The sequence below is a fragment of the Salmo trutta genome, chromosome 7, assembly GCF_901001165.1.
Source record: "Salmo trutta chromosome 7, fSalTru1.1, whole genome shotgun sequence".
In the NCBI taxonomy this organism is placed as follows: Eukaryota; Metazoa; Chordata; class Actinopteri; order Salmoniformes; family Salmonidae; genus Salmo; species Salmo trutta.
In genome coordinates this window covers 38730217-38745556 of record NC_042963.1, presented here as the reverse complement: position 1 = coordinate 38745556, position 15340 = coordinate 38730217, and the positions used below count along the sequence as shown (strand labels likewise).

General features: G+C 41.9%; 1 protein-coding gene across 1 annotated transcript; it reads left to right on the top strand.

Annotated features, from left to right (window-relative positions):
- Nucleotides 1–4523: 4523 nt before the first annotated feature.
- Nucleotides 4524–8875, top strand: LOC115197364 (class E basic helix-loop-helix protein 41). The gene is made up of 5 exons (XM_029758790.1): nucleotides 4524–5231; nucleotides 5355–5418; nucleotides 5580–5687; nucleotides 5787–5898; nucleotides 6114–8875. Exons 1-5 carry the CDS (start codon nucleotides 5170–5172, stop codon nucleotides 7073–7075), a joined length of 1308 nt encoding a protein of 435 aa, XP_029614650.1. The 5' UTR covers nucleotides 4524–5169; the 3' UTR covers nucleotides 7076–8875.
- Nucleotides 8876–15340: the final 6465 nt, after the last annotated feature.

The following is a 15340-nucleotide window of genomic DNA, read 5'->3' as shown; positions in this document are numbered from 1 at the left end:
CAGCCTCCATGGCAAAATGTGTTGAATAGCATGATATTAAATATAAAACTGCACTTTTTTTCTCTGCCCCAAGGCAAAATGTGTAGAATTGCAGGAAATTAGCTTTAAAACAGCAAGATTTTCTGTTAGCAAGAATTGCAAGAAGTTCTGTTTTCATCAACAACAAAAAACGTCATCCAAAAGAAGAAATAAAAGTAGCTTCAGGGCTGAGGGAGTGCATCCTATGCCACTGGTTTCAATAGCCATGCACACATAAGTTAACACATACAGTGCCTTGCGAAAGTATTCGGCCCCCTTGAACTTTTCGACCTTTTGCCACATTTCAGGCTTCAAACATAAAGATATAAAACTGTATTTTTTTGTGAAGAATCAACAACAAGTGGGACACAATCATGAAGTGGAACGAAATTTATTGGATATTTCAAACTTTTTTAACAAATAAAAAACTGAAAAATTGGGCGTGCAAAATTATTCAGCCCCTTTACTTTCAGTGCAGCAAACTCTCTCCAGAAGTTCAGTGAGGATCTCTGAATGATCCAATGTTGACCTAAATGACTAATGATGATAAATAGAATCCACCTGTGTGTAATCAAGTCTCCGTATAAATGCACCTGCTCTGTGATAGTCTCAGAGGTCCGTTTAAAGCGCAGAGAGCATCATGAAGAACAAGGAACACACCAGGCAGGTCTGAGATACTGTTGTGGAGAAGTTTAAAGTCGGATTTGGATACAAAAAGATTTCCCAAGCTTTAAACATCCCAAGGAGCACTGTGCAAGCGATAATATTGAAATGGAAGGAGTATCAGACCACTGCAAATCTACGAAGACCCGGCCGTCCCTCTAAACTTTCAGCTCATACAAGGAGAAGACTGATCAGAGATGCAGCCAAGAGGCCCATGATCACTCTGGATGAACTGCAGAGATCTACAGCTGAGGTGGGAGACTCTGTCCATAGGACACCAATCAGTCGTATACTGCACAAATCTGGCCTTTATGGAAGAGTGGCAAGAAGAAAGCCATTTCTTAAAGATATCCATAAAAAGTGTCGTTTAAAGTTTGCCACTAGCCACCTGGGAGACACACCAAACATGTGGAAGAAGGTGCTCTGGTCAGATGAAACCAAAATTGAACTTTTTGGCAACAATGCAAAATGTTATGTTTGGCGTAAAAGCAACACAGCTCATCACCCTGAACACACCACCCCCACTGTCAAACATGGTGGTGGCAGCATCATGGTTTGGGCCTGCTTTTCTTCAGCAGGGGCAGGGAAGATGGTTAAAATTGATGGGAAGATGGATGGAGCCAAATACAGGACCATTCTGTAAGAAAACCTGATGGAGTCTGCAAAAGACCTGAGACTGGGACGGAGATTTGTCTTCCAACAAGACAATGATCCAAAACATAAAGCAAAATCTACAATGGAATGGTTCACAAATAAACATATCCAGGTGTTAGAATGGCCAAGTCAAAGTCCAGACCTGAATCCAATCGAGAATCTGTGGAAAGAACTGAAAACTGCTGTTCACAAACGCTCTCCATCCAACCTCACTGAGCTCGGGCTGTTTTGCAAGGAGGAATGGGCAAAAATTTCAGTCTCTCGATGTGCAAAACTGATAGAGACATACCCTAAGCAACTTACAGCTGTAATCGCAGCAAAAGGTGGCGCTACAAAGTATTAACTTAAGGGGGCTGAATAATTTTGCACGGCCAATTTTTCAGTTTTTTATTTGTTAAAAAAGTTTGAAATATCCAATAAATTTCGTTCCACTTCATAATTGTGTCCCACTTGTTGTTGATTCTTTACAAAAACATACAGTTTTATATCTTTATGTTTGAAGCCTGAAATGTAGCAAAAGGTCGAAAAGTTCAAGGGGGCCGAATACTTTCGCAAGGCACTGTATATACTGACCAGAAATATTAAAGCAACATACAAAAAAAAGTTACAGATCATTTATTTCAATAAATTGAAATAAATTCATTAGTCCCTAATCTATGGATTTCACATGACTGGGAATACAGATATGCATATGTTGGTCACAGAAACACTATATATACAAAAGTATGTGGACAACCCTTCAAATTAGTGGATTTGTCTATTTCAGCCACACCCGTTGCTGACTGGTGTATAAAATCAAGCACACAGCCATGCAATCTCCATAGACGAACATTGGCAGCAGAATGGCCTTAGTGAAGAGCTCAGTGACTTTCAATGTGGCACCGTCATAGAATGCCACCTTTCCAACAAGTCAGTTTGTCAAATATCTGTCCTGCTAGAGCTGCCCCAGTCAAATGTAAGTGCTGTTATTGTGAAGTGGAAACGTCTAGAAGCAACAACAGCTCAGCCACGAAGTGGTAGGCCACACAAGCTCACAGAACGGGACCGTCGAGTGCTGAAGCGTGTAGTGCGTAAAAATTATCTGTCCTCAGTTGTAACACAGACTATCGAGTTCCAAACCTCCTCGAAGCAAAGGCCAGCACAATAACTATTCTTCGGGAGCTTCATGAAATGGGTTTCCATGGCCAAGCAGCCACACACAAGCCTAAGATCACCAGGAGCAATGCCTAGTGTCGGCTGGACTGGTGTAAAGCTGGCCTCCATTGGACTCTGGAGCAGTGGAAACGCGTTCTCTGGAGTGATGAATCACGCTTCACCATCTGGCAGTCCGACGAACGAATCTGGGTTTGGCGGATGCCAGGAGAACGCTACCTGCCCCAATGCATAATGCCATCTGTAAAGTTTGGTGGAGGAGGAATAATGGCCTGGGGCTGTTTTCATGGTTCGGGCTAGGTCCCTTAGTTCCAGTGAAGGGAAATCTTAACGCTTTAGCATACAATGACATTTTCGACAATTCTGTGCTTCCAACTTTATGGCAACAGTTTGGGGAAGGCCCTTTCCTGTTTCAGCATGACAATGCCCCAGTGCACAAATCAAGGTCCATACAGAAATGTTTTGTTGAGATCGGTGTGGAAGAACTTGACTGGCCTGCACAGAGCCCTGACCTCAACCCCATCGAACACCTTTGGGATGAATTGGAGCGCCGACTGCGAGCCAGGCCTAATCGCCTAACATCAGTGTTTGACCTCACTAATTATCTTACAGCCGAATGGAAGTAAGTCCCTGCAACAATGTTCCAACATCTAGTAGAAAGCCTTCCCAGAAGAGTGGAGGCTGTTATAGCAGCAAGGGAGGACCATCTCCATATTAATGCCCATGATTTTGAAATGAGATGTACGACGAGCAGGTGTCCACATACTTAAGTCATGTAGTGTACCTTAAAATAAAAGTAGGGGTGTGGATCAGAAAACCAGTTAGTATCTGGTGTGACCAACATTTGACACATGTCCTTCGCATAGAGCTGATCAGGCTTGTGGAATGTTGTTCCACTCCACTTCAATGTGATTACTATTATTTGACCATGCTGGTCATTTATGAACATTTGAACATCTTGGCCATGTTCTGCTATAATCTCCACCCGGCACAGCCAGAAGAGGACTGGCCACCCCTCATAGCCTGGTTTCACTCTAGGTTTCTTCCTAGGTTTTGGCCTTTCTAGGGAGTTTTTCCTAGCCACTGTGCTTCTACACCTGCATTGCTTGCTGTTTGGGGTTTTAGGCTGGGTTTCTGTACAGCACTGATATATCAGCTGATGTAAGAAGGGCTATATAAATAAATTTGATTTGATTTGATTCAATGGCTGTGCAAAGTTGCTGGATATTGCCAGGAACTGGAACACGCTGTCGTACACGTCGATCCTGACCATCCCAAACATGCTGAATGGGTGACATGCATGGTGAGCATGCAGGCCATGGAAGAATTGTGTTCAGATCCTTGCAACATGGGGCCGTGCATTATCATGCTGAAACATGAGGTGATGACGGCGGATGAATGGTACGACAATGGGTCTCAGGATCTCCTCACTGTATCCTGTGCATTCAAATTGCCATCGATAAAATGTAATTATCTTCGTTGTCCGTAGCTTATGCCTACCCATAACATAACCCCACAACCACTATGGGGCACTCTGTTCACAACGTTGACATCAGCAACCGCTTGCCCACACAATGCCATATATGTGGTCTGCGGTTATGAGGCCGGTTAGATGTACTGCCAAATTCTCTAAAACAACGTTGGAGGCGGCTTATGGTAGAGAAATTAACATTACACTTTCTGGCAACAGCTCTGGTGGACATTCCTGCAGTCAACATGCCAATTGCACACTTCCTCAAACTTGAGACATCTGTGGCATTGTGTTGTGTGACAAAACTACACATTTTAGGATGGCATTTCATTGTAATATGGGATATTTTATTTCAGCTCATGAAACATGGGACCAACACTTTACATGTTGCATTTATATTTGTGTTCATAGTAATTGTTTCTCTTCTCAAATGGGCCATGTTCATGATTCTATTTATATTGTTGTCAACTTGACAGGGGGCTGGCATAAGGAACTGCGGCGCACGTGTTTGAGCACACAGCCAGAGCCATTGTTACTGAAAACGCACCTCGGGGCAGCTGGGGGTTGAGTGACTACTGGTGCGAGAACGAGAAGGGATGAGTACCTCGCCCGCAGGATGTTTGTGTTTGTGTGTGTGTGTGTGCGCGCGCTCCTTGCGCACCCTCTCCTTACCCTCTCCTTACACACCCGCGCCTTCCACGCACGCACGCATAAATACGCACAACGCCTACTTTCCCGTGTGCCTATGTGCATGCCGCATTTGCTTCACATTCACCTTTATGTGGTCAATGGGAATGAGCATGTTCACCGGCGCATAATATAATCAACTCTTATTTCAGTTTCTTCACTATATACATGTTAAATCCAATAGAATAACATTAATTAGATACGGTCCAAGTTTGCATTGCCATAGAAACGGGCTGTCGCGTAGGTCTACTAGACCAGGAATAGCAAAGGTCTTAATTACCGGACTTCGTGCTGGTGCAGTTTACACGTGAGTTGGAGCTGATCCGACCGGAGTCGCGCGTGCGCTGTGCGCTCTCGTACAAACGACTCGCAAAGTGGCAGTTCAGGAAACTAGACATCATTCTAAAGTGCTGCACTGTTCAGAACACTCGCCGTGCAACATCTTCTCAAAAGCTTCTCTGCCTGCTGGTTTTGGAATAACACACATTGTAAAGACAACGAGGAATACCAACAAGAGACAAGTTATGGATGAAAAAATACCGCGTCTGCAGGACAGGCAATTTATGGATCATGCTGATTTCTTAGGGTAATCTAATTATTTCATTTTTAGAACGGTATGGGGCTATGTCCATTAACTATTAACTAACTAGATGCACACCATTTGTACGTTTATAACTATGTAACTAAACTGCCCTTTTCATTTTGTCAGGGTGGAATACTCCTCACTCTACATGTGTAAATCGAAAAGAGGGCTGAAGCGCGAAGATGGCAAGGTATGCGCGCGTTTTATCTTGTTTTGTAGATCAATAAATGTCTGATAGGTAAAACGTCCTTGTAGGATAAGTGTCTTGACTGTGTTGTACTTGTTGTAGATTTGATCTAATGCTATCATTTGTGTCTGTGGTCGTAATCAAATGTATCTTTTCATTCCCAGGACGCGTACAAGTTACCACACCGATTGATAGAGAAGAAGAGGAGAGACAGAATCAATGAGTGTATCGGACAGTTAAAGGATTTGTTACCCGAACATCTCAAACTGACGGTAAGCTTTTGCGATTAAGAAGTGATTTGCATATGAAATGTTTTTTTATTGTTTTGATGAATGATTGTTGAGTTATCTGATCTCGTGTTTTCCACTCAGACGCTCGGGCATTTGGAGAAAGCAGTTGTTCTTGAGTTAACTTTGAAGCATTTAAACGCGTTGACTGCAGTCACTGAGCAGCAGCACCAGAAGATTATGGCTTTTCAGAATGGTAAGTTGTTGTTGCATAACCTCCAATGACTATTCAAAGTTTCATGATAGGCTAGAGTTTATGAATTCTCTATTTTGGCTTCTTTGGTTTTGGATAGGCTATGCGTAAAAGTTATTGTAGCCATCAAATTTGATATGGTTGCATTCCTACAGTTAGGTACAATTTAATTCAGTCAATGAAGTTGTCGTTTCTAACTTTAAATGCATGTTTTGCAGGGGATCTATCGATGAAAATGCCCATCCGCGCTGATTTGGATGCATTCCACTCGGGGTTCCAAGCGTGTGCCAAGGAGGTCCTGCAGTACCTCAACAAGTTGGAGAACTGGAACACATGCGAGCAGCGGTGCGCACAACTCATCAGCCACTTGCACAAAGTCTCGGCGCAGTTTCAGCCTGGTGCGCCACTGCTCCATCCCCAGCTACCTGCCAGAGACGCGCTCGACCGCGATGGCCAAAAACCAGACAGCCAAGCCGGACATGACCGCGTATCGGTCATACAGAGGAGCCATGGAGAGCTTAACGAGAATGACACAGACACAGACAGTGGATACGGGGGTGAGGCGGAAAAGAATGATGGGAAGAAAGGATGTGACCGGAGCAAACTGCAGGGGCCCAAGGCAGTAAAGATAAAGCAGGAGTTCGAGGATGACCGCGCTGCCAAAAAAACAAAGATGAACTGGGCTGGAAACTGCACGACAAGCGCAGACGCGACCACCAGACCTGATCTGGTCTTTATGAATTCGTTGATGGGAATAACTGGCGTGGGACAGCAGACTCCCTTTTGCATGCCCTTTTACTTCATAAATCCCTCGGCGGCAGCGTCCTACATGCCTCTATTTGACAAAAATAACCTAGAGAAGTTTGTGTACCCAGCTGCGGCAGCGGCGACGATCTCATCTCAGTTTCACTGGTTATACCCCGGCCTCAACTCACATGCGTCGGCAGCTGCGGCCGCAACAGCCGGTGTTTTTTCTCGCATGTCGACAGAGAAGATCTCTGGATTGGGTTCTGACTCCAAGGACTCTCCCTCCGACGACAGTGACATGTCAAACGTGGCAGAGCCGGGCTCACCTGATGAGAGGGAGGACAATCTTGAGAATGATGAAGATGACGATGATGATTATGATGATAAGGAATTAGGGGATGACTCCCTAGACAATGAAAATGACAGTACATAATTAAGATGACATTTTGAGATTTTGTTTTCTTTCTTGTAAAAACTGGCTAATTTAACTGTGTATGTGTTAAATTGATGTGCATTCTGCATTTTAAGCCTATGTTGTTTACGATTCTCCGACAGCTGTCTGTTTTTACCTTATTTTCGTATTTTCGATAGATTTTTATTGATATAGGAGTTTCGAGACAAGTTTCACAGTTAAATTTCTCCTGTATCTTGGCCAATCAGGGGGAAGTTGTGACAGTGTGTGCCTTTTGCACTTAATGCGAGAATAATCTGAATGATAATCGACAATGATTGACACTAACAACAGGTTATATTGAGCTGGAGTTTTTCCATTAACACAACCTTTAAAACTGCGAATATCAGTGCCAAAACATCACGACAAACAATCTGCTTATAAGCAATATTGCCCTCTGATCCCCAATCAGCTAGTGACTTTGGATGTATGAGGTTGCAAATGACCTACGCCAAGGTCAACATTGCAGGTCAACATTTCTGACTCTGACTGTACAGTATGACTAATTGTGATAGTTGTGATTTGATCTATTTCCTTGTTTATGCACTAAATGGGCCTCTGTATAAAGTGCTTGAGAAAGTTACTTAGGTACCTCAAACCGAGATGTCCACCCTGGATCATAGATAAGCCCTAACTGGACAAATGATTTACTTCATATTATGTAACTCCCTCTCCATGCCAACACATTTGGATTTGTTTATTTAGTCTTTTGGAATTTGCAGTAACCCCCTTAGATACATTTTGCTGACTGCTGATATTTCGCATTATATTGAAAGGAAGCACGTCATTGGAAGATGCTGTTTTATGACAATTGACAATTATATCCCTGATTGGTTGGCATCTCTGCACACATAATGAGACACCCCGTGACCAGTCAGCTAAACCTCCAGCAAAATTATACTAGGCATGAACTTTGATATTGAATGTAACTACCTTTGTTTGTCTTAGCTCTGGAAGTTTCAGAGATAAAGTGCACTTGTTTCTGCCTTTGAAAAATCTCCCCGTTTCTTCCCAACACTCCCTTTCCAACTATTGTAGTCCATCACTGTATGTATTTTTTAAAATATATTTTTCTTGAAGAAAATCACTAAACTAGAGGGCAGAAACTTTACGCCAGACTGTATAGACTGTGTATGTGTTTGAAGAATAAGATACTAGGCTACTACAGATCATGAGGCTTTTTAGTGTTTTTCAATAAACATTATAAGCCACTAATCATAATTCATTTTGGGTTATACGTGTTATTGTATTTATAAAGCTACATGAAACAACTTATACTCCGCCTCCGAATGAAGAAGAAGCTCTAGTATCACATTCTAATAGATACACAAACTTACATTCAGATTAGGTGTATGTAGTTGGAGGTAACTTTGGTCCGGTGACCAAAAGTTCTGATAAATGTCCTTTTAAAATGTACAATCCTTTTTTTTCATGAGAGATGTATTCCTGCAATTGTGGTGTTTATCATGTTTGAGTTTCTTGTGTGAGTGACTAGATTTTATTTGCATATCCAATATTTTTTATTTTTTGCTTCTGTTCAGCAGCTCTTGCCTCAAATCCATTATGTTTTCAACTGTCATTAAAAGTGGCATGTGTGTGTAAATAGTTTTGTGAATATACTATGGAATATATGTCCGATGTCAATGTTGTAGAAGAAAGGTAGAACAACAACAACAAAAAGATTTAACTGAGAAACTGTTGCACATTTCGTTAATGCTTTACACATATGCTGTTGTAAATTATTTCTGACAAGTTGTAAAATAAATATCAGACCAAAAACTATTCGGATGCCTCATTGTTTAGTTTTTTTTGGACACAAAATCAATTGTTTCCTTCTTAGACATAGCTATATCAAATGATTTAATTAATAGGAGGCATGCTATAGATCAGAGGTGTCAAACTCATTGCATGGAGGGACTACTGTCTGCAGGTTTTTGAAAACCCGCAGACACTCAGCCCTCCGTGGAATGAGTTTGACACCTGTGCTAAAGATGATCACAAACATTACAATGATTGTTTCTCTGTAGTTCAAACACGTTACAGTACAAAATATTAGCTTCAACTTCAAAGGAATGAACGATCCCTTTAAGGTACTGATAAGGTCTCCCTATCTCTACATACATAGCTTTATGGTAGCCATACCCCTATTTAGTTGACCATGTCCATTATTGGACTTATCGGCTCTGGGTGATTCAAAAATCACCTACCGTTAAGTTAATTAGGTCTCCAAAAACAAGTGGTGTGAATAGGAAGTGATACTGTACACCCTGACACTGTAAGTCCTCAGGCTGATATGTACTGCTACTGTGGAATGTAGGGGAGAGTGGGGTAAGTTTAGCCATTTTTTACATTCAGCATCACTCTGTCAAGGAAAATATACAGTTAAAGTCGGAGGTTTACATACACGTTAGCCAAATACATTTAAACTCAGTTTTTCGCAATTCCTGGCATTTAATCCAAGTAAAGATTCCCTGTCTTTCGTCAGTTAGGATCACCACTTTATTTTAAGAATGTGAAATGTCCGAATAATAGTAGAGAGAATGATTTATTTCAGCTTTTAATTCTTTCATCACATTCCCAGTGGGTCAGAAGTTTACATACACTCAATTAGTATATGGTAGCATTGCCTTTCAATTGTTTAACTTGGGTCAAACATTTCGGGTAGCCTTCCACAAGCTTCCCACAATAAGTTGGGTGAATTTTGGCCCATTCCTCCAGACAGAGCTGTTGTAACTGAGTCAGGTTTGTAGGCCTCCTTGCTCGCACACGCTTTTTCAGTTCTGCCCACAAATTTTCAGTAGGATTGAGGTCAGGGCTTTGCGATGGCCACTCCAATACCTTGACTTTGTTGTCCTTAAGCCATTTGCCACAACTTTGGAAGTATGCTTGGGGTCATTGTCCATTTGGAAGACCCATTTGCGGCCAAGCTTTAACTTCCTGACTGATGTCTTGAGATGTTGTTTCAATATATCCACATCATTTTCCTGCCTCATGATGCCATCTATTTTGTGAAGTGCACCAGTCCCTCCTGAAGCAAAGCACACCCACAACATGATGCTGCCACCCCTGTGCTTCACGGTTGGGATGGTGTTCTTCGGCTTGCAAGCCTCCCCCTTTTTCCTCCAAACATAACGATGGTCATTACGGCCAAACAGTTCTATTTTTGTTTCATCAGACCAGAGGACATTTATCCAAAAAGTACAATCTTTGTCCCCATGTGCAGTTGCAAACCGTAGTCTGGCTTTTCTATGGCGGTTTTGGAGCAGTGGCTTCTTACTTGCTGAGCGGCCTTTCAGGTTTTGTCAATATTGGACTCTTTTTACTGTGGATATAGATGCTTTTGTACCTGTTTCCTCCAGCATCTTCACAAGGTCCTTTGCTGTTGTTCTGGGATTGATTTGCACTTTTCGCACCAAAGTAAGTTCATCTTTTTCTGAGATCTTGGCTGATTTCTTTTGATTTTCCCATGATGTCAAGCAAAGAAGCACTGAGTTTGAAGGTAGGCCTTGAAATACATCCACAGGTACACCTTCAATTGACTCAAATTATGTCAATTAGCCTATCAGAAGCTTCTAAAGCCATGACATCATTTTCTGGAATTTTCCAAGCTGTTTAAAGGCACAGTCAACTTAGTGTATGTAAATTTCTGACCTACTGGAATTGTGACACAGTGAATTGTAAGTGAAATAATCTGTCTGTAAACAATTGTTGGAAAAATGACTTGTGTCATGCACAAAGTAGATGTCCTAACCGACCTGCCACAACTATAGTTTGTTAACAAGAAATTTGTGGATTGTGTTTGAAAAACGACTTTTAATGACTCCAACCTAAGTGTATGTAAACTTCCGACTTCAACTGTAGTATTCTTTCTCACAAAAATATCTACATATACACTGCTCAAAAAAATAAAGGGAACACTAAAATAACACATCCTAGATCTGAATGAATGAAATAATCTTATTAAATACTTTTTTCTTTACATAGTTGAATGTGCTGACAACAAAATCACACAAAAATAGTCAATGGAAATCTAATTTATCAACCCATGGAGGTCTGGATTTGGAGTCACACTCAAAATGAAAGTGGAAAACCACACTACAGGCTGATCCAACTTTGATGTAATGTCCTTAAAACAAGTCAAAATGAGGCTCAGTAGTGTGTGTGGCCTCCACATGCCTGTATGACCTCCCTACAACGCCTGGGCATGCTCCTGATGAGGTGGTGGATGGTCTCCTGAGGGATCTCCTCCCAGACCTGGACTAAAGCATCTGCCAACTCCTGGACAGTCTGTGGTGCAACGTGGCATTGGTGGATGGAGCGAGACATGATGTCCCAGATGTGCTCAATTGGATTCAGGTCTGGGGAACGGGCGGGCCAGTCCATAGCATCAATGCCTTCCTCTTGCAAGAACTGCTGACACCCTCCAGCCACATGAGGTCTAGCATTGTCTTGCATTAGGAGGAACCCAGGGCCAACCGCACCAGCATATGGTCTCACAAGGGGTCTGAGGATCTCATCTCGGTACCTAATGGCAGTCAGGCTACCTCTGGCGAGCACATGGAGGGCTGTGCGGCCCCCCAAAGAAATGCCACCCCACACCATGACTGACCCACCACCAAACCGGTCATGCTGGAGGATGTTGCAGGCAGCAGAACGTTCTCCACGGCGTCTCCAGACTCTCACGTCTGTCACATGTGCTCAGTGTGAACCTGCTTTCATCTGTGAAGAGCACAGGGCGCCAGTGGCGAATTTGCCAATCTTGGTGTTCTCTGGCAAATGCCAAACGTCCTGCACGGTGTTGGGCTGTAAGCACAACCCCCACCTGTGGACGTCAGGCCCTCATACCACCCTCATGGAGTCTGTTTCTGACCGTTTGAGCAGACACATGCACATTTGTGGCCTGCTGGAGGTCATTTTGCAGGGCTCTGGCAGTGCTCCTCCTGCTCCTCCTTGCACAAAGGCGGAGGTAGCGGTCCTGCTGCTAGGTTGTTGCCCTCCTACGGCCTCCTCCACGTCTCCTGATGTACTGGCCTGTCTCCTGGTAGCGCCTCCATGCTCTGGACACTACGCTGACAGACACAGCAAACCTTCTTGCCACAGCTCACATTGATGTGCCATCCTGGATGAGCTGCACTACCTGAGCCACTTGTGTGGGTTGTAGACTCCGTCTCATGCTACCACTAGAGTGAAAGCACCTCCAGCATTCAAAAGTGGCCAAAACATCAGCCAGGAAGCATAGGAACTGAGAAGTGGTCTGTGGTCACCACTTGCAGAACCACTCCTTTATTGGGGGTGTCTTGCTAATTGCCTATAATTTCCACCTGTTGTCTATTCCATTTGCCCAACAGCATGTGAAATTTGTCAATCAGTGTTGCTTCCTAAGTGGACAGTTTGATTTCACAGAAGTATGATTGACTTGGAGTTGCATTGTGTTGTTTAAGTGTTCCCTTTATTTTTTTGAGCAGTGTATTTCAGGTAGTTGTGTATCCCTGGAAATAGTCAGAATTCATATCAACATTAGTTTTGAAAACATAGCATGTCCAAAAAAAGTGGTCTCTTGGCACAACTTACACCAGTTATAGGGTAGGTTGAGCCGCAGGACAGGGTAAGTTAAGCCGCCTACACATTTCTGTACTGAATGAAATATTACCGCTACCTTTGTTTATCATGTCTATCTTTATTTCCCAAACACAATTCAACACAATCACTTTCTTGTCTTTTAATAATTTTTAGCATATTTTAACACCGGCTTAATACCTAGCAAACACTTTGTAGTTAAACACTTGTAACATAGGCCAGGCCCTGTTGTTACTTTAGCGATAATGCCTTGGGAAGAAAACACTTCAATTTGCTCAACTTGCCATTGGTGCAACTCATCCCATGACCATTGGCTAATTTTACCATAAGGGAAACATTTTGACTACATTAGCCCACACAGCTACAAGGAAGCACTTTCATGCTAGGTTTTGGACCTCATATTGAAGCTTATATAGACCACAACTGATGTATAGAACAAACTTAAAATGATCTACTGTGGTTTAGATACAAGCATCATGAAACCTCTAACACAATAAATTCATTTGACTTGGTGAAAATATTTTTTTTCGACCTAACTTGCTTACCACTTTTTCCATGTGGTTTCTTCTTTGACAGAATTCATGAAACCATTTTCCTAAATATTTGGACAAATAATATTTTTTTTGCATGGTTTTCTAGAAACAAGGGTGGCTCAATTTACCCCTTTGGCTCAACTGACTCCACTCTCCCCTACAGTACTCTAAGGCTTTAGTTAGTGTCATGTGATAAGAGAATGATGAAGTATGCTTACAGTTGCACCCACTCTGACGTTTTTTCACTACTTGTGTGCTGCTTCGGCAAGATCAACTCCAGTGGAAAGGACAAAAGGGCTTATGTTCCTAATAACACCTTTTATTAGGCCTAGTGACAAAGACCAGCCCTAGCCCCTTAGGTCTATGTTGTCACAATTACTTAAATATATGCCTTGATGTCTTATTGGGTTGTTATTTCTGAACACAGGCATCAATGCAAATGTCACCAATTGTCACTATTGTTCATTTTGATATCGACCAAATACAGGTGGTTGATACCTATGTTTGATCTAGTCTTTAACATGACATTTCTGTTTGGATAGTTAGATATGTTTAATTTTTTTTTTTTTAATTGCCTGACTTGTGAGACTAGTTGATAACAAAGTTGTCAGCTAGTTGAATCAGAGAGTAATAAGCTGATTTCTAGTCACTTCTTACTTCTGTTTTAGTCAAGTTCAGCTAAGCACTGACACAGCCTGGGGGGGTCCCAGTATCCGTAATGCTCTGCATAGTAATGCAAAAGTAGTCTTGAGGTTAAAATATTCTGAACAGCAACATTTTCCCCTCTCACTGGTGAAGCGCAACAATTTATGTTTGACTATCAATCAAATGTATTTATAAAGCCTTTTTTTTTTTACATCAGCAGCCTAAAACCCCAAACAGCAAGCAATGCAGATGTAGAAGACTAAAGCTTCTGCTTTACACAGTTGCCACCAGAATGGAGGATACTATTGGAAGTATCTAATAGACTAACATATTAGGAGGGTAAACAACTGTAGAATGTATATTAAGTCAATTTAATCTAATCAAGTCAACCTCACTGACTTTTATTAATACAACTCAGTGTAAAATTCTTCATAAACCAGATATGAGTTTGAAATTATAAATCAGTCTGATTGAACATTCAAGTTGCCTGAAGTATTTTTATGGCTGCTAATAGTTTAAAAACAATCCACTAGGTTATTATAATGCAATTATTTCCAGTCACTCACCTAGAACCACTAAAGCCATCCAGTTCTTAGTCTGTGATTATTGGACAGATAGCACCATCTAGTGGTGATACTGACAACACGATTGCCATCTCCATCATCAAGTACATTCTTCATAAACCAGACAACTCCCATTTTTTTCATAGGGCTTTTTACGCTACTGAGCCAAACTGAGGCGAGTCCAACCAAAGCAAGTTGTTTTGAGCTGGCCTGTTTACACATCCACCATAGTTGCTTGCACCGTGCTGGAAAGGACAAAGGGCACATTTCTCCGGTGTACTCTTCCTATGGCCTGTCCCCCTTTCAATTATCATTTCATAGAATATAAGACTCATGTATGACTTCATATAAGATTACAAAAAATGTGTCATATCGTTTTATTATAATCATGCAATCCATGTCACATCAGCAGCCAATTGTATCCATACATCTCTCAACAATTTTCTGTGAATTAAGGCAGGAAAATAAAACATGTAGTTATGTACAGTTGATTTCTTAACATGGGAATGCACAGGACATCAAATTGTAAACACTGACCAAAACAACCTATGGAAACGTACAAGTTTTTTTTTTTTTACAGCTATACAGCCACCTACTTTACCTTAGGTGGAAAATGAATGCTAAAACCACGGTAAGTATATAGGCTGTAATCAAATCTATCAGAAACGAATGTCGAACCACCTGTTTCTTCCATAAACATCTTACACACACAACGAACACAGCTAGCCTGGTTCCAGATCTGTATGCGCTGTCTTGCCAACTCATTTGTTCACTGGCAGAACAATGACTAAAGGAGTTAGCAAGACCGCACAAACACATCTGGGACCAGGCTAGAACAGAGCAGGGTCATTGTTGGAATAATTCCTGCTAAAGCTTTACATTATTTGTATATATGTAGAAATAAGCATGAGTATAAGGCACTTGTTAAG